The sequence below is a fragment of the Marmota flaviventris genome, chromosome 13, assembly GCF_047511675.1.
Source record: "Marmota flaviventris isolate mMarFla1 chromosome 13, mMarFla1.hap1, whole genome shotgun sequence".
Classification (NCBI taxonomy): Eukaryota; Metazoa; Chordata; class Mammalia; order Rodentia; family Sciuridae; genus Marmota; species Marmota flaviventris.
Genome location: NC_092510.1, coordinates 94,067,639 through 94,091,460, shown reverse-complemented (window position 1 = coordinate 94,091,460; position 23,822 = coordinate 94,067,639). Strand labels below are relative to the sequence as shown.

General features: G+C 52.7%; 1 protein-coding gene and 1 non-coding gene across 3 annotated transcripts; one reads left to right on the top strand and one right to left on the bottom strand.

Annotated features, from left to right (window-relative positions):
* Nucleotides 1-2,423: 2,423 nt before the first annotated feature.
* Trnav-cac (transfer RNA valine (anticodon CAC)) lies at nucleotides 2,424-2,496 on the top strand. The gene has a single exon. It is a non-coding gene; the product is annotated as a tRNA-Val (tRNA).
* Nucleotides 2,497-6,005: 3,509 nt separating this feature from the next.
* On the bottom strand, nucleotides 6,006-22,857 carry Lhx2 (LIM homeobox 2). Of its 2 annotated transcripts, none has more exons than XM_027938320.2 (5): nucleotides 22,738-22,857; nucleotides 21,049-21,251; nucleotides 19,714-20,121; nucleotides 13,924-14,122; nucleotides 6,006-6,293 (listed from the first exon to the last, which is right to left on the bottom strand). In XM_027938320.2, exons 1-5 carry the CDS (start codon nucleotides 22,855-22,857, stop codon nucleotides 6,006-6,008), a joined length of 1,218 nt encoding a protein of 405 aa, XP_027794121.1. The 2 variants fall into 2 exon arrangements, with proteins under 2 accessions (XP_027794121.1, XP_027794115.1); XM_027938314.2 differs by having other exon boundaries at nucleotides 13,924-14,129; nucleotides 19,718-20,121.
* Nucleotides 22,858-23,822: the final 965 nt, after the last annotated feature.

Below are 23,822 nucleotides of genomic sequence, written 5' to 3'. Positions count from 1 at the left end.
CAGGAATGTTGGTGACTCAAAGAAGAGAAGCGATGCAGAGGTGTCCCCAGGTCCCTTACCCGCCTCCCCCATCTACCTGGGAGCCACTTTGATGTCACAAGGGCATAGAAAACTCAACTATTTCAAACCCCAAATCCTCTTGACAGTGGCCCTCCTCCTCTTCTTGACGCCTTTCCTTTTGCCATGAAGTGTCTCAGCATCTTCCAGCTGTCCTGCCCATGTCTGACCCTCCCTCCTTCCATAGCTAGTCTGTCCCCTCTGCCTCCACCCAGTCCGATATCCCATAGCTTGACTGACTTTAAAGCCCCCTCATATCCACCTTTGTCCTCTTGCCCAGGCTCATCATCCCTAGCTTCCGGTACTCCTGGAATTAAGACCCAGGCATGCTCCAGTTGTTCCAGTGCACTTCCCACGGTGCTGTCCCTTGCTCGAGAGCTGCAGCCACACTGGCTACCCTTTAGTGACTTGGATCTTCTGGGCCTCAGGGCCTTTGCACATGCTGATACTATTTTAATCTCACCTCCCTCCCACTTGCAGAATTAATTCCCACTCCCTTTGAATTATACCCTCTTCAGAAGGCTGTCCTTTCCCTCCCCTGTCTGTGTCGTGGTCCTGCATATGCCTCATGACATCATCCAGACATTGTTCAGTAGTTACATGGAGGCTGTCTGACATCAGTCTCCCTTGCTAGATGCTGCACTCCATGAAGATACAGACCACCATATTCCCTGGTACCCCCAATGCCCAGCACAGGACCTGGCGCTCAATAAGTGTCTTTGGCCAGATGCCCCCAGCTCTGCTGTTGCTCGGTGGGATGCCTGGTATGTCCCTTCCCCTCTTTGAGTTTACACAGGTCTCTGTAAAATAAAGGGGCTGGAGGGAGTCCCCACCCGGGCTTTGTATCAGAATCCCAGAGGAACATTTTAAGTGCACATATTGTCACGGTCGTCACTGAGGCTGGGTGGGGAGTGGCTAGAGGGACAGACACTGACAGGAGTGAGTGGATGTTGACAACATGGAAACTGGCCAGCGAGTACCTGGGGCTCGTTATGGTTTGGTTCACTTCATATATGCTAAACTTTTCCACAATAAAAGTGTTTATAAGATCCACCAGGTCGGGCTCCTCCCCAGCCAGTGAAGGAGAGGGGAGCCGGGAAGCCACTGATGTTGCCATGAGCAGCCCTGGGGAGGATCTCCCTGGCTCCTCCCAGCTCGTGGGTGCTGGTGAAAAATGTCACACCCCGAGCATGTGCCTCTGCCCTCCCCGCAGTCCTGCTGCCGTCTGAGCACTGCGGGGTCAATTGCCTGATCTCCTAACTCAAGTCCCCCAACACCACCCGCATCTTCCAGGTCCCCACTTCTCAAGTGCCCAGCCCCCACTGCCTCACACCTGGTCTGCTCTGCAGGACCCCAGAATGGGTCTGCACTGATGAGGTGCCCCTAGTCACAGTGCCTGGCCCAACAGGGGACGAATCCATGCAAGCCACATTGAACTGAATCATCATGAAAATACCTTGGTGGCCCCCAAGCTGTGTGGCACCGGGCAGGTGGCTTCTCCTTGGCTTCCTTCTCTGAATGGAAGTGATAAACCCCACCTCCCAGGCCCGGGAAGGACCCAAGGAGACCACAAATTTAAAAAGGCACTGCAAGTTGTGCAGTATCACCAAGACTTACCCCATGCCGAGCCGACTGTCTTCCCAGGGGCGCCCAGAACCCCCGGCCTCTCTCATGCTGGACAGTGATGGGCTATTACTGCATCTCTCTCCCAGAGAGCTCAAGAGGCAGATGCTATTGGCCACATCATCTCCACGTCCCCAGTCCCCAGGACCTGCAGAGCACAGACAGGCCCTCTCGGGGCTCAGCTGGCAGATGCAGTCTAGAAGGTCCATTCTTGCCAGCAGGACACACAGGCCAGGACTCCAGCATGCATGCAGGGGTGGAGCAGGGCTGCTCAGCAGTGTCCTGGGCCAGAGGCCCAGGAAAGAGCAGGGGAGTCCTGCTAGACCACCCCAGGCCTCACCACCTCCCCTGCGTGGCTGCCGCAGCCTCTAAGAGGTCTCCTGCTCCCTCTCTCCCCACCCCAACTGGTTGGAGAAAGCTCCCCAAGATGCCCCAGTTAGTGCCCCCATGAGCTGAACACCGGCCTCCGCAGGGGCACCCCAGCCCCGCAGTCACGCTCGGCTCCCGAGCCTCTAGCACCTCCTGCTGCTGCCTCTCTCCACCCAGCCGCCTTTTGTTCATTCATGAGTCCCCCAGATATCTCCTACGAGTCTCTCACTTTCTCCAGACAACTGCTCAAACCTCCCTTGTGGCTTGCCTGGGGTTTAGTCCAACCACAAATAAAGCAGGTACATATTGGCTCACGGAATCTTAGCAATGCCCTTTGGCCCCGTTTTACAGGTTAAGATACTGAGGTTCAGGGCTGGGGTTGTGGCTCAGTGGTAGAGCGCATGCCTCACATGCATGAGGCACTGGGTTCAATCCTCAGCACCACATAAAAATAAATAAAGATATGTGTCCATCTACCACTAAAAAAAAATTAAATTGAATTTTAAAAGATACTGAGTTCAGAGTGGCTAAGTACCTCATCCAAACCAGTCAGGGTGGAGAAGACTGGGTAAGATCTCTTCCAGCTGCTCTAGATCCCCCCACTCCAGCAAAAGGGACTCCTGGCATGGTGAGGGAGGGCCCTGTTCAAGACCCAGCCCCTGTTGACTGCCTAATGCTCAGCCTGGCCGTGGGGCCAGAGAACAGGAGGATCCCCAGGTCCACAGAGCTCACAGTTATGTGCAGGTGGCTCCACTGGGTCCCTAGAGCTGCAGAGGACAGTGGTGAGGGCAGCGTCTCCCTGCATGCCACCAGGGTGGACAGCCTGCCTTTCCAATCTCTTTCCTGGTCCCCTTCCACCTTTTCCCTCTCTGGGTCTCCTCACCAGTTCTTGGGGGACTCCACCCCTCCTGCTCCATCCCTTGGTCTGGACCTCTCTCAGCCTCTGAGCACGTCCCAGGATCTCTGAGGCTTCCCTTCTCAATCTGGCTCTCTGCCTCGCTGTCCCTCCCCCTCTCTGTCTATTGTCTGTCTCTCTATCCCTTCATCTCGTCTCTGCCTCTGTATCTCTGTCACTGTCTTTCTTTCTGGGTCTCCCAGGTTCTCTTTCTTTTTCTCCTGCGGCCCCTGCCCCCCCCCCCCCCCCCCCCGTCTCCATCTTTTGGAGTCTCTATGTGTCTGTCTCTGGATCTGGGGAGAGGAGCACCTCCCCTGAGGTGTCCCCATCTCTGGCCCAACAACAGGCCTGCCTTCTAAGCATGTAGGGGGCGGGGGACCCCCGGGCATCATTCCGGGCCCTCTCCATCTGGGTGGCAGTGCTGACAGATGAGATAGTGATCAGGCTCAGCTCTGTCTGGGCCTGAGCAAGGGGCACAGCCAGGCTATGCGGGGGCGTCTGGGTGCCTGCAACGTTTGCAGGCTGCACGTCTGGGTTTGTGCGCAGGTCTCCCCATGTGGGGTGGTCTGGGTGTGTGTCTAGGTCTATTTGTGAGCGTCTGAGCCTGTTTACGTCTGTTGGCAGCATCTGGTCTGTGTGTCTTTGTGAGGTGCTGTCTGGATGTGAGCACCTTAGCCTGTGGTCTCTCTCTCCATGGGTGCCTTGAGAAAGCCCACATGTGTGTGTCTGGGACACATGAATGACTCCTTGGGGGTACTGAAGTCACTGTGTGTCCATGGGGCCATCCATTGGCCAGGCCATCTGCTTACATCTTCTTGTGGTCATGAAGGAGATAGGATCCCACTACCCCATTGGACAGGTAGAGAAGTTGAAGTTTTTAACCCCTTTGCTTGAATGTATGACCATGGATGTAATCTTCTGCTGGAGGTTGAGATCCGGGATCTCAGCAGCTAGCCATGGGACTCCAGGCAAGTTAGCTCATCTTGGTAAGTCTCCTGAATCCATTCAGCAAAAATACATTGATCAAAACTAGATAAAACCAATCTCTAATATAAGAAGTTAGTCTAGGAGATATCTCGGAAAATATTGACAGGGAAGGGGACCAAGGGAAACTTCCAAGTGCTATAATGTCCTATATCTTGATTTGGATGATAGTTTCATGCATGCATTACTTTGGAAAACATTAACCAGCCTGTGTATTTTGGATGTGTGCATGTCACTATATAAATTCACCAGTGTGTGTGTGTGTGCGCGCGCACGCGCACGCGCAGGCTTTAAAAATTTTGTTTTTCAAAAAAAGGTTCAGTCTAGGCTTTTAACATCCTTAGCCCATCCACACCCCATTCCCTTCTTCCCTGTCCAAACCATGATGGCAGAGGGCGGAGGGAGAAAGAGACCCCAGTCCTGGGCTGGATTGTCCTCCTGTTCCATCTTGCCTGCCCCTTTCTCCCTCAAGGTGGCCATGAATTTTCCTCTGGATTTTGTGGACCACTGAGGTAAGATGGTGGGTAACCGCTGGCATCCCATGAGTACTCTGCAGAAGAGCTCAGAGTAGGAAACGAGGGGTGGAAGATGTCTTGACCCCCCACCCACCTGCCTAAGGCATCCAGCAGTGCCAGCAAGGCCTGGATGCACACCTGCCTGCTCTCCACCTGCAAAGTCCTTACATCCTATTACCTGTCATTCAATAAAATGCACAGAGCCATTACCATATGCCACCCCCTTGGCTAGGCCCTGTAATATACCCTACTTTGCCCTCATTACAACTGCCATTAAGGGCCACCATCTTCATCTTCAAGCTGAGGAAACTGAGGCCCAAAAGGTGGAACGACTTCCCTCAGCTCACACTGCTCAACCACGGAAACTGCGGGCTCCCCTGCCTGGCTCTGAACTGCCATCCTCTGGGGGTCAGTCTTCTCTTTGGGTTTCAGAGGTTCCCTGGAAGCCTTAGTAAAGGAACCAAATCCATTTGCTTTTGCTCTCTTGGGAAATTTTAGAATTTGTGACATTAGGAAAAGTGGGGCCTAGGCTGCCCTTGGAGATGGCAGTCGCTGCTCAGGCACATTTTTCAGAAGGCCTCTGTAACCGCCTGACACACCTTCCAGCCCAGCCAGGAGCCAGGGGAGGGCCTCTGACCTCCGCAGGGAAAGCATGCATGTGCTCATCGAATATTGGAAAAGAACAAGCAAACAAATGAATGGCACTTTGTTGACACATCTTCCACCTGAGCACCTCTCACAACGTGTCGATATTATCTCTGATCTCTGTCACTGCTCTGAATTCCTTGAGAGTGGGAACAGGATGTCTCCGGATGGTGACAACCAGTCCAAAACCTGGCAGAGAAAGGGAGACCAAGAATATTGGATAAATAAGACCTAGAATTTATCTTTGGGCTTCAGTAAAACTCTTCAGTCCTGTGAATGTCACCCACTCAATGGCAGCAGTACCAAATAGTTTCGATAAGTGGTTTTATTACTGGTTAGATTTTACAAATTCTGATATTCGAACAGACTTCCACCTTAAAATTCTAAAACAACAAAGCGACCGTTGGAGGGGATTTGATTTTTTTCCTTTTTTTTTTTTCTTTTTAGGACTATTCAAAGTAACAAACTTTTTTTTGTTGTTTTTTGCTTTTTTTTGCTTTTTGTTTTTTACATGTTTGCTCTGGTCATAAATATACAGAGAGAAAAAGAGGGAGAGAAAAATGAACAAGTCATTCAAAGTATGGAGATAAAACAGTATTCCTAAGGCACGTGGCAGTCTTTGAAAATACAGAAGCTCTAGCCAACTTAAATTATTTGTTGTTTTTCCTCGCTCAGTCCACAAACTGTACAGGGACACAAATGTTGTGTTGCGGATAGATCTTCCAAGTAATTCCTCAGTGCACACCACTGCTTCAGCCGACGCAATCTTTTTTTTTTTTTTTTCCTCTGTTTCCAGGCGAGATCCTAAAATGTGGTTAGTTAGTTGCTCAAAGCCTCTATTTTAAAATACACTTGGAATTCAACTAAAGATAATTTCTTTTTTAAAGAAATCGTGGGGCTTGGGGGGCCTCGAGTCATTAGAAAAGGTTGGTAAGAGTCGTTTGTGAGGGGCTGTGAGGCTCGTGGCCCTCCAGGTTGCCAGGCACAGAAGTTAAGACGGACGTCACAGTCGGCAGGGTGGGGCTAGTCAAGTCTGTGAGGGTGGTGGGCGTGCTGGACGGGCTGAGCGACGCGTTGGACAGCTCCGAGGCCGGCCCCGACGGCGTCCCGGTCTGCAGCGCCGCGTCGGCGCTCTTGTCCACACCCGTGTTTTCCTGCCGTAAGAGGTTGCGCCTGAACTTGGCCCGGGCGTTCTGAAACCAGACCTGCGTGGGGGACAGGGAAGGGCTGGTTAGGGGAAGGCGGCCGGGAGCTGGGCCCAGGGGCCCGCCTGGCTCAGCTCTCCCGCTTCTGTGCGATCCCAATCTCCCTTTTGGGAAGGGAGGGAATATTTTGTCCTTGATAAAAGAATAAATTTCATTTTCTCCATGGGCTTTTACTGGTTTCTGTGTCTGTTAGAAGGTTCCAGGACTGAGCTGCTGGCCACAATACTGATACTTGAGACCTTGAACCATCAAATGTGGCCCATTTCTACGTGAAAGCACAACAGATAGGAAGATTTAGAATTAAAAAAAGAAAGAAAGAAAGGTGGAATATCTCAGTAATAATTTATTGATTTCATGTCAAAATGATAATATTTTGAACACAATGAGTTAGACAACATATAGTATTAAATCAATTTTATCACTTTCTTTTTACTTCTTCAGTGTAACTGCTAGCAACTTTAAATATGTGGTTTATGTTGCATTTCTATTGGACACATCAAACAAATCAATTTTTCTTTTCTTTTTGGCAGCCTCTTTTAAACAGACAATAGATCCCATGGGTTCTTATGGGCATAATGTTTTAAGTGACTCGTGGTCAGTCAGTCTGGGAATGAGATAAAAAACATGTAGGAAGTAGCCAGTAATAATGAGAAGTCATTAAAAAGAAAAAAAGAGGCACCTATTCTATTCCCTACCCTCAGGTGGAGAAGCCACCAGGTATCCTGGGTCCCTGGGGCAGAGTAGAAATGGTTGTTGGATTACAGCAAGACCATGGAGACTGTAAGGTGGAGATTCCCTCTCCCATCCTGCCACATCCGGGATCCGTGTATGAGGGAGGTAGGGAAGGGTGCAGAGTGAGAACTGAGCGTGGTGTGAATGTGAACAGCGGAGAGACAGAGCATGGGTTGACTTTCATATCTCCAAGGGCACGTCCATCCGCACACCTTCACACACGTTCCTGTGCACACTCGTGGAGACGTACACAGACACCTACATAGACCCCTCAATCATTTGAATGAGTGCATACACACACACACACACACACACACAATACCCTGAGGACAGTACAGTGCTTTGGGAGAAGCCCAGGAAATCCAGGCTGCTGGGAGGCGAGGGTTATGCCTCCCAAAGAAAAGGAGCCTAGAAGGCAGGGCCCCCGAACTTCCCTGCCAGGAAAACCCTGCCAGGAGCCTCCCCATAAAACAAAGGGCTTTGGGGAATTCTACAGACTCTAGGGTGTCCAGTTACGTATTTCCAGATGTGTCTGCATCAGTCTGTCTTCCCAGTGTCTCAGGCAGGGATGGGCTGGGCTGACTCCTAGCTCCCAGCTTCCTTTGGGACCACCCCTGTTGCAGGGGCCTGTGGCCTCAAGCCTCCCTTTCTGGTCCTCTGACACAATTTGGGCTGAATTTAGAAGCACAGCCACAAGTCTCAAAGAGAGAAATGTGGACCCTGTGAAGTGAGGAAAGTCAGCTCCTGTCCCGTAGGCTGGATCTTCCCAGGGAAAAGCAACTTTTCTCTGGCTCTCTGCCCAAAGGAAGCTCATCGCCCCTCCCAGGGGCTTGCCAACCAGCCCATTGCTTCTAGAATCACCCTATGTGCTCTTTCGCGGGTGGAGAGGTCCTTCCCTGGCAGGCTGTACAATCTTCAGGAACTATATCTGTCTGACCCAGGGACTAGCTGATAGAAAAAACAAACATAGAAGGCCCCCAGTGGCTTTCCGAGAAAGGCTGCAGTCTTGATACCACCCTGGCCATCTTCATGGCCTGTGTACAAGTGATCTGTGAGTAGGAGCAGGTGACCTGGGGGCCAGGATGGTACGTAGCTCATCCTTCAGGGGCTCTAAGGCCTTGGGAAGGTCTGGAACCAGTTAGCTGCCAGCTGTTGGCTATTTCTCAGGCATTGCCTGTAACAATGCATCTGTAAACAACGCCACCATCTTCCACAACTGCCTGCTCTGCTTTACAGGATCCGAGGCACTGGAAATCTGGTAGAAGAAAATCCAGAAACTCAACTAAAAGTCAGGTTACCCTGGGGTTTCGTGTGGGGCTTTTTTTCCCTCCTTAAGCAGAGCTTGGCTAGCTTTCTCTCCTAGATATTTCAAATAATCCCCTCCCAGCTTGGTGTGGCAACGTATGCCTGTAATCTCAGCAACTTGAGAGGCTGAGATAGGAGAATGCAAGTTTAAGGCCAGCCTCAGGAACTTAGCCAGACCTATCTCAAAATAAGTAAAAAAAAAAAAAAGTGGGGAGGGGGCTGGGGGTGTGGCTCAGTGACAGAGGGCCCCTTGGTTCAATCCCCAGTGACACATCAAAAAAGTCCCTTCCCAAGAGGTTGTTGTAATGACTTCTCATTATTATTGGCTACTTCCTACATGTTTTTTTATCTATCCACATCGTCTTCATGACGATGGCAGAGAGTGATAAAGATTAAGAATCAGCACTATGGGTTGAGTGAATAGTAGTGCTAACTTGTGTGCCTTTTACTCTGCGTCAGGCACCGTGTCCCTGTACACATCACAGCTTACCCCTCTGATAAACCAAGTAGGGTGTTCTGTCTGTTATGAATCCCAATTTAAAGATTTAAAGTCCAGAGAGGTTCAGAGGTAAAGTCAAAGGCCACACCGAGGCCAAGCTGAGCTTGGAATCCAAGACTGTTTGCCATAAAAAGTACCTATCCTTTCTGCCTCGTATCCCTGAGTAAGCCTGCAAGTAAATGAATGAACTTCTGAAAAGCAGCAATGGGCAGTGGAAAGAGCACGGGATGTAGCTTCCAGTCCTGGTTCAGCCAGTGACTAGCAACATGAAAGTTGGCTGGTCCCTTGCCCCTGGTTCTGCCTCAGGTTCCCCACTTGAACAGAAAGAAGATTGGACCATGCCACATGATTTCTGTGGCTTCCGGGATAGCTGCAAGGAACAAGGAGATGATCCACTCTGCTCCACCCACCCATCTTCTTAAACTCACAGCCCTCTCTACTCATGCCAGCCGGCCATGACTGCATCTGCCACTCATTGCTGTCCTGCATATTTGACAGGAAGGACAATGACCATTTAAAACTGAGGCTCAAAGAGATGAAGTAACTGGCCATAGTTGAAATCTCACCTCCTCCTCAAGGAAGCCTTCCCTATTGCCATCACTGGCTCAGGTCCCTCTGTTACATGCTCTCATTGCAACACACACTTTTTTTTTTTAATGTTTATTTTTTAATTATCGGCAGACATAACATCTTTCTTTGTACGTGGTGCTGAGGATCGAACCCGGGCCGCACGCATGCCAGGCGAGCGCGCTACCGCTTGAGCCACATCCCCAGCCCCACACTTTTTTTTTTCCTAGGACTTCTTCAATTTTTTCCCCCAAGAGTTAAATATTCAATCCCAGCCCCAATAAATAATACAAAATAAAAAGAGTTCTGTGGCCATATAAATTTTGGGAAATATTAGATTAGACAAAATCAAGTCTTGTCAGGTGCAATGGCATATGCCTATATCCCCAGCAACTCAGGAGGTCGAGGTAGGAGAATCACAAGTTCAATGCCAGCCTCAGCAAATTAGCAGAACCCTCAGCAACTGAGATAGACCTTGCTTTAAAATATTAAAAAAAAAAAAAAACCTAGGGCTGTAGCTCAGTGGTAAAGCACCCTTGGGTTCTAGTATCAAAATTGAGTCTTTTCAAGATTTCTCAATGTCTCTGTTGATGCTAACATGCTCCAAAAGAAAGACACAGTCAATTTTTAGCATTTCTCAGACTTATTTGATTCTGGAATAATTTAAAAGATGCTTTTAGTATAAGATATTCCAAACTAAAGAGTTTAGTCTGGTCACCATTTCAATTATTTATATGCCTTGCTACACATCCCATCTAGTTGTAGATTACAACAGGGACTGTTCACTTGTTACTGCTGAATTCTCAGTGTCTCAGTGCCAAGCACGTGGCAGGAAAGTCTATCTGTGTGATACACGTGAGTGAAGAGAGAACTAAGTGTTCTCAGCTCCCGAGTTCTCTCACAGGTTAATGATGACGAACCAGTCATCTGAAGAGTTTTATTTATTTATGTATATATATCAACTTTCTGGTGTTAGGAGTACCTCACAAGTACTAAATACATGCTCTACCATGAGCTACACCCCCAGCTCCTGAAGAATGTTTTTTGTTTTGTTTTGTTATTCTGGGGATTGAAACCCAGAATACTAAACAAGTTTGTTTTGTTTTGTTGGAGACAGTTTCCTAAGTTTCTGAGGTTGGCTTTGAACTTGCGATCCTTCTGTCTCAGCCTCCCTAGTAGCTAGAATTACAGGTATGCACCACCATGCCCAGCATAAAGAACTATCCTTGGTAAAAATATATTTCTTTTCAAAGCCACACCAGGAATCCCCAAAGAGATCCTACCCACCCAAATCAATTAGCTCATCACCCCTCCCCCAAGCCAAAGACATCTTACTGGCATCTGTGTGCTGAGGAACAACCTAGACACATTTGCAAGGTTTAACTTCATAACAGAACTCTGTCCAGGGGCCATTCTGTCTCCCTGTCACCTTACCCACTGTTGGAGAGTAAGGGTTGTGGCTGTCATGCTGCTGATGACAAATTTGAGCACTCTTTATGCAGTGAGATCTTTGCCACCTGTTCCTTCTTTCCCACCAAGACATGGTCTATCATCCTGATGGTGCTCATGCATTAGATCCAGTAATAGCCTAGAACCACCCCCACCCTGTGAAAGAACACCTAGTGTGTTCCAGCTGGCACCACACCGGGGTCTTCTCTACTCACTGTCAGACTCCTCAAGGTAGAAACTAATTTCACAAATAAGGAATCAGGTTCAGAGAAGAAAAACGGAAGCACCCAAATTATGTTGCTGGTAATCAGAGAGGATTTGAACCAGTCCTTTGCTTTCCAAAGCCTGGCTGCCAGGTGCCTCACCCCAAAGAGCTCCTGTCCCAGATCCCCCAGATGTCCCAGCAGCAGTCAGGACACTGGAATAAGCCCCACCCTGCCAATGCCTGGTTCCTGCAACCTAGAGCAAGTCACTTCCCCCTGCTAGGTCTTAAGCTTCTCAACTGTAAAAGAGGCAGGAAAACATTAAGGTGAGGCAGGTGCGTGGGGAGAAAGATGCTTTGCAAACTGATGCATAACCCCAAGCAGTTATGCTGCTAGGGAGCACTGAGGATGTGTGCAGGAGACTTGAAGGTCGAGAAAGAGGGGAGGGCAGGGTTATGGCTATGCCCCTTCCCTGGAACACATAGGCTAGGATGATATCAGTTCACTACTCAGAGGAGAAAGAACTATGACCATTGGTCAGACAAGCCTGGCTCCAGCTCAGCTACTTACTAGCAAAGTATGACTGGGCAAATAGAATTCCTTCTGGCCTCAATGTTCTCATCTCTACAGAGGGGAAAGGGGGAGCATGATTCTTGACATGTAGGTGGTTGGTCTCTCCTCTGCCCTCCCCCAAGATCTACCCCACCTCACACAACCAATCACAATAAGAGAAAACTGATTTATGTGAGTCTCTCTATGCTTAATAGGTGAATTTCTTCAGAGCCAGAAGCAGTTCATTCCCAGAGCCAATAGATGTTTAGTCAGATGAAAGAATAAGAGATAACTATGCTAAAAATCTAATTTGCTTATAGGCCAAGGGAATCAAGTCTCTTGCCTCCCCAAGACCAGCATAAACTGGTTCCTCACTCAACTATGGGTACTGACTATTTCACTTAGGTCTAGATAGCTGGACAGAGGTTGGGTGCTCTTTTTACAGATGAGATAGTTATGGCTCAGAGAGGGTAACTCATTTATTCAAGACACACAGCCAGTGAACTGAGTTCATATCTTCCTGAATCCAGCTCTGCCTGAGTCCAAGTCCCTCCCACCTCCATCCCACCCCGCCAAACCCTTCACAAGACATCTGGATGGGGGAGACAAGTAGCAGCCTACTAACCTGAGAAAAGGCGGCAGCCCCGGGTCTTCAGTCCAAACTCGACCAGGGCTGAAGGTCAGGGGCGCCAACGAGGGTCTCTGACCTAACCCCAAGAAGGTAAAGTCCAAAGGAAACGCACGAGGTGGGGACCCAAGACCGTACCGGCGAAGCAGTGCCCGCCACCTGCTGAAGAGCCCAGGCAATGGAACTAAAAGCAAAAACAACCCCCGCACCCAGCGCGAAAGGCGGGCCCAGAGAGGCGCATCAACCTCCCATTGGCTGGCCCTTGCTTCTCTCTCGTTACCTCATCCAGGCCCACCAGTCCAGCCGCCCCCAATCCTCCGGAGAACAGGACCCCAGCTTCTGGACTCCCGGCTCAGAGTCCCAACCCACCACGGACGGCCATCTTCCCACAAAAGTTTTGTTTTGCTGACAGACTCACAGGAACTTTCTTAGGGTTGCAACCCTGCAGATTTATCAGGCACTGTCACTCCCTCAACGTCACCTCCCAGCCCTAAGCCCAAGACCAGGGGTTGGAAGATGGGTCAGACTGGCCAGAACTGGAATTCCAGTGCCTCTCCTTTTCTGTGACAGGGGTCAGCTTACATGCCTCTTACATAGCTAGCACTAGAAACGCATTTCCTGAAGAATAAATTGGTTAAACTTGCTAGAAAAGAGGGTATTCTCCTTCGTTCTAGATGGGAAACCAGTCTAGCAACCAGAAGGATCATTCTTACAAGTTAATTAATATCAGTTAATTAATCTACTTAATGAGATTATTAGCTACCATCCACTGAACGACAGTGTCAGGCATTGCTGTGGACACCCACATGATCTCCTCGGCTCCTCCAATAACCCCTTAGCATGATTTCTTGAATCCATCATGCATATGAGGAAACTGAGGCTCAGAAAAGTTAAGCAACCGGTTCAGGACCATGAAATGAGTGAGCTGAGAAGCAGAAGAATTGAGAATTGGTGAGGCCAAAGCTGTGTCACAAGTTTGGGTTGTCCAGGAACGGGAGAGGACCCGCCCCCAGACTAGTGTTCTTAACATCTTTGGTGAAAATTCTAGATCCTGTCTATCAAGAAAGTGCCCTCACATACACGTGCAATTGGGCTCAGTCGGGCACCCAGCCATTTATCCAATCCCCTAGCAGACCCCACCAGGCAGGCCTCCCAGTCACCCAGGGGATCTGCCCACACACCAGGACAACACCAGATCTTTTGGGAGAGTCTAGGAGACAGCCAAAAAGGGCAGGAGATAAGCCAAGAGAGATGCCAGAAGAAAAAAGAAGAAGAGGTGAATGAGACAGAGGCAAAAAGAAAAGAGAGGAACGGCTGGTGGGAGCAAGCTAGGAGCTATCTCCTTGGGACAAAGGAGGCTCCGGATTGATTTAAAACGAGAGCCTTTTATAAAGTGAGCATATCTGAGTGTTGCTTGATAAAAAAAAAAAAAAAAAAAAACTACAAATTGTTTACAAGAAAGAAAAGAGACCAAGTATGGAGACAGGACAGAGGACCACACACACAGAATGGAGAGGTGAAAATAGAAGGCGGTAAAGTTAGGGGGGAAAAGATTTAAATTTGGAGTCAGACTGAAGAGATGAAGAAAGAGAAAGAAGACGACAGAAGTGTGGAAGGCTCAAGGTCCATGGCCCCCGTGAGTTTCCACCCAAGGCTGTGGCGGCTGCAGACGCCCTCGACCCCACCCAAGCTGACCTGGAGGACCCGCTTGGTGAGGCCAGTCTTTTGCGCGAGCTGCTTCAAGTCCTTGGCGTCGGGGTTGTGGTTAATGGCAAAGTAAGACTTCATGGTCCGAAGCTGGTGGTGCTTGAAGGAGGTGCGCATGCGCTTTGTCTTCTGACTGCTCGGGTATGGCTGGTCGCGGTCCAGGTGCTCTGCGTCGTTCTCATTGCAGCTCAGCGCTGGGGAAGGGACGCAGAGGTGGCAGGTGAATTTCATGACCCTGCTCACATGGCCAATGCCAAGTCCACACCCTCCCGAACCGTTGCCAAATGTTTCTATCCTCGGATCCGCCCTGTGTGCACGCACCACGCTGAGATGAGGATATGAACCCTATTTTATGGATGGAGAAATGAAGCTTTGGGAGCGTAACCTGTCCAGGATCACTGAGCTAAGAAATGCAAGATTCCATTCCCAACTCTGGGAGAATCCAAAACCATTCTGAGCCATCGTGTTACAGGAATAGCTGCTGCAGCAGCAGCAGCAGCAGCAGCAACAGCTACCACTTGTTGATGGCTTATTGGACTCCAGATGATGTGCTAAAGAGCTCTACACATGCCTTTCCATTGGATCCTTAAAACAGTCCTATAAGCCATAGGTATTATTTTTCACTTTTACAGATGTTGAAAGTGAGACTCAGAAAGGAAAGTCACTTGTCTGTGGATGCAGCAGTACAGAGTGCAGACCATGGGCCCACTCTCTCCCGTTTCCCTGGTACTCTTCAAGGAGAGAGAGAGAGAGAGAGAGAGAGAGAGAGAGAGAGAGAGAGAGAGGCTATCACCATTCTCCCCCTACAGTGTCTGGCACTGGCACCCAGGAGTCACTAATGACAGACTCACTTTCATTTTCTTTCATCAGTTCCCACACCCCAAAGTACTAAGCCACCCTGGGCCTCCGGCACTGGGCCTAAGATTGGAAATTGTATTTTATAGTTTAATCTTTACCACTGCCCAATGAGGTGGTTATTTCCTAGTTTTACAAATGGAGCAAATGAGGCTCAGGGAAGTTAAGGGACCCATGGCTGTCTCACAAAGAGAGCGGTAGAGATCTTAATGAAAAGGAAAAGAAGATGAAGGAAGAAATTAACATGTGTTAGACACCTACCTTGCACTTTGGCTTTACATATATCATTGTGCCATCACTACTGTTAAGAGAGGTAGCTATACTGTTCCCATTTTAGAGATGAAGAAACCAACCACAAGGGAAATGAAACCACTTGCTCTGGTAATGACAGCCCAGGTTCAACATTGTCCTCCCTGCTTCCTAGCACCACACCACAAAGGGAGGCAGGATAAACCTTGACTCTCTTGGCTGGGACCCTAACTAGGGTGAGGGGCCTGAGTAGAACCATGAACCTCGGAAAGTTGCTCAGCAACCTAGCAGCTGATGGGGACATTGGAGATCTGTCTCAAGATTGTCTCATCACATATCAAGTCATCCCACCTTTAGGGTCTTGCTTTGAGGAGGCCTAGGAGGTTCAAATTCAGTCCTGCTAAAGTAGGGATCTGGGAAGATATCTTGTGCCCTGTCCATTAGAATATTTATTACATGCCCATAATAGAAGGGCCATATTTAGCAAATAAATGTACAAGTTGCCCAATTAATTTTTGTTTACTGAAAAAATGGCCCAAATGTATGGTACATACCTATACTAGAATTTTATTTGCTATTTATCTAAAGTTCAAATATTGCACATGACACATCTGTACTCAAAATGTATATCTTGTTTACCTAACATGCAAATGTTACATGGGATACACATATGATAAAAATTATTCGTTATCTGAAATTCAAATATTGCATGGGGTATACTTACATAAAAAAATGTATCCACTGTTTACTCAAAATTCAAATTTAACTGAAGGTCCTGTGTTTCATCAGACAACACTACCTGAGAAGTACTCTTGCACCCTTGGTGACCTCCCCCTCCCCATATAAGCGAGGGATAGCCTCTTGCAGAAAGAATTTTCAGAATAAAGGTCTTGCCCCTAATGTTGGAATTGTCTGCTAGAGGGGACACCACCTCAGGGTCCCTTTCCACATGAACCTAGGCAACCAGGTCCTCCATCCGCCCAAGAGTCCTGTGTTTCCACCAGTGGCACCAAGTGAAGAATTTAAAGGGGATCAGAGCATGACTCGGAATCCCATCTGTGGGAATTGTGTGATGAACCTGCCAAGGGGATCAACCCTTCTCTTTCTCCCAGTCCCCAGCTCCACCGGGGTGAGCCAGGCCTCCCCACGGGGGGGGGGGGGGGGATCTCTGGGCCCATCCCACCGCCCAGCCCCCACCCGGGCCTCTCTGCTGTTAATGAGCTCCGTGGGGAACCCGGCGCCCTGTGGGCCCAAGGGATGTGCCCTGAGTGCGGCCTATGTGGGGGAAGATGGTGCGAGGGAGGGAGACAGAAAGAGCAGAGTAAAGAGAGAAAAAAACAGAGGTGGAAAGACAGAAGAGAGAGAGAGAAAAGAAGAGGGGGTACGGAGGGAAGATGGACAGAGAGGAAAGAGAGAGGGAAAAGCAATGGAGATGGGAGAACCAAAGAGGGACAGCTACAAAGAAAAAGAGAGAGAGAGACATGGAGCCAGAGGGGGTAAAGCGAGTCCAGGAAATAAGGGGAAATGTGTGGTGCAGGATGGGGATGACTGAATCCAATCCCAGAACTCAAAGAGACCGGGTTCTGCAAGGAAGGACTTTTACGAAGCCAAACCGTTACTAGCTGGGAGTGAGCGAAGGGGCACGGAGGGAAGAGCCGAGGGGAGGGAAGGAGTGGCCCAAGGTGGCGAGGCGAGGCCGGCCAGCGGTGGGGGAGGGGCTGCGCTGGGGAAGGGAGGGTGGCCAGGGAGGCGGCTGTGGGGCCAGGCTTGGCCGGAGCCCCTGACCCCTCGCCGGCGTCCCCAATGCCCAGGGCCAGCTTGAGACGCCCCAAGATCGGATCCGGGGAGGAGCGAGGGGCTGAGGGGAGGGGGAGGACTCGGGCTTTCGCTCTCCTTTTTTTTTTTTTTTTTTCCTCTCAATTAGGCCGATTCAATGGAGCTAAAGAGCTCGTAAAATCATGAATAATTTACTCGTGATCTGTTATTAACCCATCGGGTTTCGAGCTCTTGTCGCTGGGACTGAACCTGTAATCAAATCTGACTTCGCCTCATTTTACTAAAGACAAGATTGTAGGTTCAATTGTCTAAATAATGGATTGGAATCAAATCAGTAATTACGCCGCCAGGCACACACACACAAAAAGCTGGGGCTGGGGGACGCCCGGGCGTCCGGCCGGTCCGTACCGGACTCCCGTGGCCATGGCTAGCGAACCCCGCGCAAAGTGCTCGGCCTGGGCCCCTGGCCGGCTCGGGCCTGGTCCCGGCGCCCCCGCTCGGGCTTGGGGGAGGTTTCAGTTCCGCCTCGGCCTCGGGGCAGGGGCAGGGGCAGCGCTCGGACCTGAGGGGCCGCAGGAGGAGGGCGGTCGGTCGTGGCCCCCGCCCCGGAAGGACTTTCCCGGACCCTGCGGCTGCGGCCCCAGCTGCCCGTCCCTAAGCCGAGGGCCAGGCGGGCGCACCCACGGAGCCCCTTACCCACTGGGCCCCCAGCTCACTGCCCTCGGCGAGACTGTCCCTCAGAACTACAGGTTTGCAAGGAATCGTTGTGACTGGGCCCCTGGATGTGGGACACACACAAACAAGCTGGTGTCCTCACAGTCAGAAGCAAGCACTCACACGCACGCAGACACTTGCCGCACCCTCCAGGGTCCCCGCTTTCCAATCCCAGCTGCCCCTGGCCCAGACTGCGGCCATTTCTCTCCTGCCGGCACAGGGAAGAATGAAAGGGGGCAGAAACCAGACCTCAGGAGGCCTGGCTGTGTCCTGAGAGGACCAGGAGTCACCCTTTATCCCCAACCTTGTCTCGGGATCCCCAAATAAGCTAGCCGCACCGCACTGCCACTGCCCGCGCGCACAACGCGGTTCCTCTCAGAACTGGGAGCCCAAGCCAAGGCCAGAGACCCGCGCAAGGGAACGGAGAAACAAGGACAGAGAGACTGACAGAGACTGAGACAGAGGGGGAAGGGGGACTGAGAGAACAGAAAGAAAAGAGAGGAGCCAAAGAGAAAATGTGAAAGCTGAGTGAGGGATCTCTTCTAGAAAGGTGCCAACTTCTCTGAAATTCAGCCTCCAGCCGTATCTCCCTACGGCCTCCCTGGGGAAGGCAAAGACTGAGCAGTGAAAAGCAAAAATAAATCTCTAAACCTCTACCCTGTTTCTGCACAATTCCATGCAGGGTGCAGAACCTGCAAGCCCAGAAAAACATTAAACCACTTCCCACCCACCAGGTGCCCTGGAGCCCAGTTCTCGAGGCTACTTCCCAAGGAAGCTGACCCCACTTGATAACTAGAGGCAGCTTGTTTTTAGGAGACATGGCCTGGACTGATTTGGTCTTTATTTTCCGGACGGTGGGAGATGAGGGATGAAAGTTCTAAAGAATGGCGTCTTTAGTAGTGACTTCAAGAAATCTTAAACCCGCTGAACCTACCGCCTCTTCACCATTTACCAAATCGGGGGCTGCATCCTCTACCCCCAGCTCGGCACCACGATCCTCTAACAGGCAATTTCGTTGGAGCGAAAAGGGACTCACTCCACTTGCCCCTTATTCTCTTGCTAGCTGGTTCAGATTCTTAACAATCAAAATAACCTTGACTCCTTCCCCACATCGGCCTGCTACACAGTCTTGGGTTTGTTTTGGTTTTGGTTTCCCCCCTACATACACACACACACACATTTGTGTATTAGATTAAGGGAAAAAGGAGGAAGAAAACAAAAATCTCCAAAACCGATTCTGTCGCAAACGAAAGAAAGAAAATAATTGCAAATAAACTCTAGTTCGGAAGCCCGGAGAGTCATAAACCTTTGTCGGCCCTGCAGACTTCGCGCAGATGTTGACGGTTCAATTTGTCGGGTCTCAGAACATCCGCAGCTGTCCAGAGCTGGGAGAACGCGGGAGGGGGCAGAGCTCCTCCGGGAAAGGCCCAGGGTTCAAAGATGCCGGAAATGCGAAACGAGTCCCGCACTCCACCCCCCGCGCGAGGCCAGGCCTGCCTCGGGCCCCATCCCCCGGCGCCAGCTTCCGAGGGTCGGCGCCCTCACCCCAGCAGGCGCCGGGAACTCGGAGGAAGGAGCCCGGGAAAACCTCTGAGACCTGGCCATGCAGAAGGATCAGGCCGGCACAAGGACCCGCGGCCCTTAATAAAGGATCCAGAGCCTGAGTTCCCAAGTCTGCCGCACTCGGGACATTTCACGCGATCCGGCCGCAGGCCAGGCCCCGCTTCGTGCCCCCGGCCACCGCCTACCCTTTCTCTTGGGACCCTAGCTGCCCTGCCTCGCTTTCCGGCTGCCCCAGCTCCCCGCCCTCGGCCGAGCCAACCCAGAGCCTGTTTGGTGTCGGCGCCGCCTTCTTTCTCTATTCCTATACTTTCTGCCCAGCAAAGCTGGGGAAAGTCCAACTAAAAAAGCCGCCTCCAAAAAACAATTTCTTCGCGACGTGGTCCTGCACCTCGGGCGGCAAGGTACTAATGCACCCTCTCCTACCTCTCCAGCCCAGGGCCCACCGGCCGAATCCCAGGGAAGCTACTATCCCTTCTCAGGACGTCTGGTGCTTAGGGCCTGGGAAGCTAAGGGCCAAGGTACCTTCTGTAGGCCTGACACAATGATTCATTCACTCCAGCTCCTGGCTGTCGTCGCCGCACTTTCCCCCAACCCGACGGGGGCGCTCCGTACGCCTTGCACTCACCAGCATTGTAGGCTGCCAGATCCGCCCCAGGACCAGGGCTCTTGCGCTTCCTAGGTCGCCCCTTCTGTACGGTGCCCACGCCATTGTAGTAAGGAAGACCCAAAGGGTTGGCCCCTGCGGCGCCCAGCCCCGCACTCTTGGCGGCGGCTGCTGCAGCTGCTGCCGCCGCCACGTCGGCGTGGTTGAAGTGCGCAGGGTACTCGCCCTGCAGCAGCGCCTCGAAGTGCAAGCGGCAGTAGACCAGGCTGTCCTTCATACCGAAGTGGTCGCCGGTGGTCAACATCTTGTTACACGTGGTGCACGTGAAGCAGTTGAGATGGTAAACCAAGTCCCGAGCACGCATGACCATCTCCGAGGCCGAGATGCCCAGGTGGCAGCGGGCACAGCGCTGCACAGAGAACCGCCTGTAGGGACCATGGAAGGAGGGGCTGTGGGGACAAATGGTTGGGTAACCCCCCCACCCCATATCCCTCCTCCAGGTGCCGCCGCTGCCGCCGCTGGGGAAAATCCCCTCCTCAAGAACAACAATCCAGCCTTCATTTGGAGGATGGGGGGGAGAGGGAACTAGATTTTGACCCAGGCCTACCTAGTCCTACCCTGAAGTAGTTTCCCTTAACCATTTTCATCCTACAAGAGCTTCTATTTTACCCAGAGTCTGAGCAAGCCCTAGGACAGCCTTCACTTGCAAGCTAGGAGAAACTCCCCCACTTACTCCTTCCTCAACCTTTGCCCCTGCCCTCCAGACCAGCGCCTGGGAATCCTACAGACCTTGGTAATTTGGAAGAAATGGAGAGACAGGGAAAAAGAGACAGAGACACAGAGAGAGAATATAAACAGACCCTAACCCTAAGCTCGGAGAGGAGAAGAAGGGACCTTGGGGCCTCTTCTTAATTATGGCTCTTTAATACTGGCCAGCCTTAGCTCCCGTCTCTCCAAAAGACCCAGAAGCACACTCACTCCCCAGGTTCTCCCTCCAACTTTGTTGCGGCCAGCCTAGGCTGTCTGGGTAGGAGGGTATCTATTTCTATCCCTTCTGGTAGGCCCAAGAAACTTCACATGGAAAGGAACGCAAGGACCCCCACCCAAACTTATTCGTGATCTAAGCTCAGAGGGGAGGGCAGTTTCTGACTTTTTCTAGTCTCTACACTTCATGAACCTTCCCAAGAGCCACCCAAATTGCTACTTTAAAATGTCACCAGGTTCTTACTGGGTTGGAGAAGGGGGTCCTGAGAAGAGTAACCTCTACTGAGACTACAGGGAGAAAAGAGGGACAAGATTGTGCCTGAGATAGGGAGGGGCCTAACGGCCAGCGGATCCTGGTGGGGGGCTACCTGTAGTAGTCTTCTTTGCAGTAGATGCTCCCATCCTTGCTGAAACAGGTGAGCTCCGACTCCAGGTTGAGTTTGCACTCACAGCACTTGAGGCAGCGCATGTGCCACTGCTTGTCCACCGCCAGCAGGTAGTAGCGGTCAGAGATCTTGCCCCCGCAGCCGGCGCACAGCGCGGCGCGGTCACTGCTGATGGACGGCATGGTCTGCGAAGGGAGGAAGGCGGGAGACCGCCGCGCCTGCGTCAGCCTGTGGCCGCGCCGCCACCAAAAATCCAGTACCCGCATCTCCCTCCGTGGCCCCAGCCGGCCCTGAACGCATAGAAAGGGCTGCCTGAGAGAGAAGCAGCTTCCTCCACCCAAAAGGGCCCAAATCCCGGTGGCTAAGGGTCAGACCCAACGGCCCAGTTCTAGGCTGCCAAGGGCCCAAGCCCCAGGCTCCTGGTCTAGGTGATTCTCCAGCCTTATGTCTCCTGCTTCCTGACCCTATGCCCTTTCCCCAGAAATATTCCCGCTGGTTAGGGACTGGGACAGCCATAACTATATTTCAGTCAAGCCCTCAAAGAGCTTTCCCCAAACTGTTTCTTAAAGAAACCACCGTCTGGGCCCCAGAAATGGGGTAAAGTGACCATTAAAGGTCACGGTCCACACAGACTTCACTTCAGAGAGGCAGCAGAGTTCCTGGCCCCCAGCCCCAGTGATCTCTGGATCCTCAGATGAAAGGTTTAGGCCAGGACAGGTCGGGCAACTAACTTCTGTCTCCTTTGCCACACTAGCCGGACCCTCTTGAGTCTTGGGAGATGGTGAGTAGGGTACAAGGGGACCCTCAAAGTCTCTGCATGCAGGACAGGCCCAAACCAAATTCATCCCTAACCAAACTGAGGAGTAAGGAATGTTTAATGAGGGGGAAAAGGTCTCGGAGACCGGGAAGCCACTGGGCTGCCGCTCTTGCTCTCGGAGCTGAAAAGCTTCGCCAATGCTCCCCACCTCCTCGTCCTCTAAAGGTCACTTCTGGGCCCGCTTCTTGGGCAGCGTTTGGTTGTCTGGCCCCCGGGGAGGTCTGAGGCCAAGAACTGGCTATTTGGGGCTGGGCCGGCGGAGCCAGGTATAGAGATCCAAATGTAGTCTCCTTCCGCGAGAGCCAGGCCGGATCCTGAACTCCCAGCCCTGGCCTGGGCAAGTCGGGCCAGCCAGGGACGCGAGGACACCATCAACGAAAAGTGCTGGCCCAGAAGACTTCGGCCCCTGAAACTGCGCTAGGAAGGGAGCCCCAGCTGCTGGGAGACTAGAAGTGACTCAAAGCGGCTGGAGCCCCAGGGCTTCTTCCCGGCTGGTTCGCCCTTCTCGGGAGGCGCGGGCGGCGGCGCCGGAGCGGAGTGGTGGAGGAGAGCCGGGGGCTGGAGCGCCTGGCGTAGGGGAGAAAGGAGCCGCCCGGCCGCGGGTGGGACCTCGCTTCACTTCAGGAGAAACACTCTCCTCCACCCTCCGGGTCGGAGATTTTGTTTCCCTCCACCGCCCCAGCAGCCGGGTTTCCCCCGAGCCTGGAGCTACCGGCCTTGCATCCTGTCCGAGGATCCCCAGCGCTCAGTCCCGTGCGGCACGAAGGACTCTCCCCAAACTTCGGGGAGCAGAGGCGCTGACGGGCCCGGCCCGGTCCCAGCTCTCAGCCCCGACTCCACAGCCGCGCGCCTACCGTCTCCGTGTCGCCGCGGTCAATGGCGGAGCTGATGGCGGGAGCCTCACTCTTGGCCCTGCGGTCCATCTCGTCGATGACCCCGTGCACCTCGGGGCCCGACAAACTGTGGAACAGCATCGCGGCGGGACCGGCGGGGCCGGGGGCGCGGCTCCTCAGAGGAAGGGCTTGCCCCCCACCTCAGCTGCCTGGCGCTCCCGGCGCTAACGGGCCCTATGCATTGCCACCGCGGCCCCGGCCCCGCCCGAGCTCGGCTGCGCCCCCAGGCCGGGCTCCGGGCCCCGGGCGCCCGCGGGCCAGGACGCCTCCCGCCGAGGCGTGGGGGCAGCTACATCGCGGGGCGCCTGGGCGGCGGCGCCAAAGCCAGGGTCACAAGGGCACGGGGAGAGGGGGGGTAGCGGGAGACGAGGGCAGAGGTCGGCGCCCGCCGCGGGCGCTTTCACGCCGCGGGCATCGCCCGCCCGTCTTCCGCGCCCAGGGCGCAAAACAGGGGCGCAAACTCTGCCCGGGCGGCGACGGCTGCAGTCGGGGTTCACCCAGGAAGGGGTAGGTGCCCGCGGCGGCCAAGCTGCCTGAACCCCTTCTCTCCCTGGGGGGCGCCCCCTGCCCAAGGCGACCCTCTTGGGCGCTGAGTCGGCGACTGGAGAAGGGGTTTCTCTGAAGCCAGCGAGCCGAGCCGAGCCACCCGGAGAATTGAAGAGGAGGAGGAGGAAGAGGAGGAGGAGGAGGCGGAGGAGGAGGTGGAGGAGGAGAAAAAGGAGGAGGAGCAGAGTGGGAGGAGGAGCCGCCGGCCGCGGGCCCAGCCGCGCGCAATGCTCTCCAAGCGCGCGCCGAGCCCAGCCCCGGCTCTGCAGTCCGCGCCAGCGCAAGCCTCCGCGCCTTTTCTACAGCCGCGCCTGACATCACGTCCTGCTGCCGTGCCATTGGCCGCTGGGCGCCCCAGGCCTTGGCAGCGCGTGCTCCGGGAAGGCGGGAGACCCGAGAGGGAGGGGTGAGGCGAAAGGAGGAGAGCTGAGAGGAGATGGTGGGAGCTGGTGGGCGAGGCTGGAGGAGGAGGCGGGAGGAAGGGAGGAGGGAGAGCGCGG

Bases quoted from the DNA above. Each gene is read 5' to 3' on its own strand.
- Lhx2 (XM_027938314.2), bottom strand. From the start codon at position 22,857: ATGCTGTTCCACAGTTTGTCGGGCCCCGAGGTGCACGGGGTCATCGAC. The intron at 20,122-21,048 runs GTAGCCCCCCAC...TGGTCCCTACAG, and splicing joins TGCAAAGAAGACTACTACAG to GCGGTTCTCTGTGCAGCGCT. The intron at 14,130-19,717 runs GTGAGTGCAAGG...TCCCTTCCCCAG, and splicing joins TCTGGCAGCCTACAATGCTG to CGCTGAGCTGCAATGAGAAC.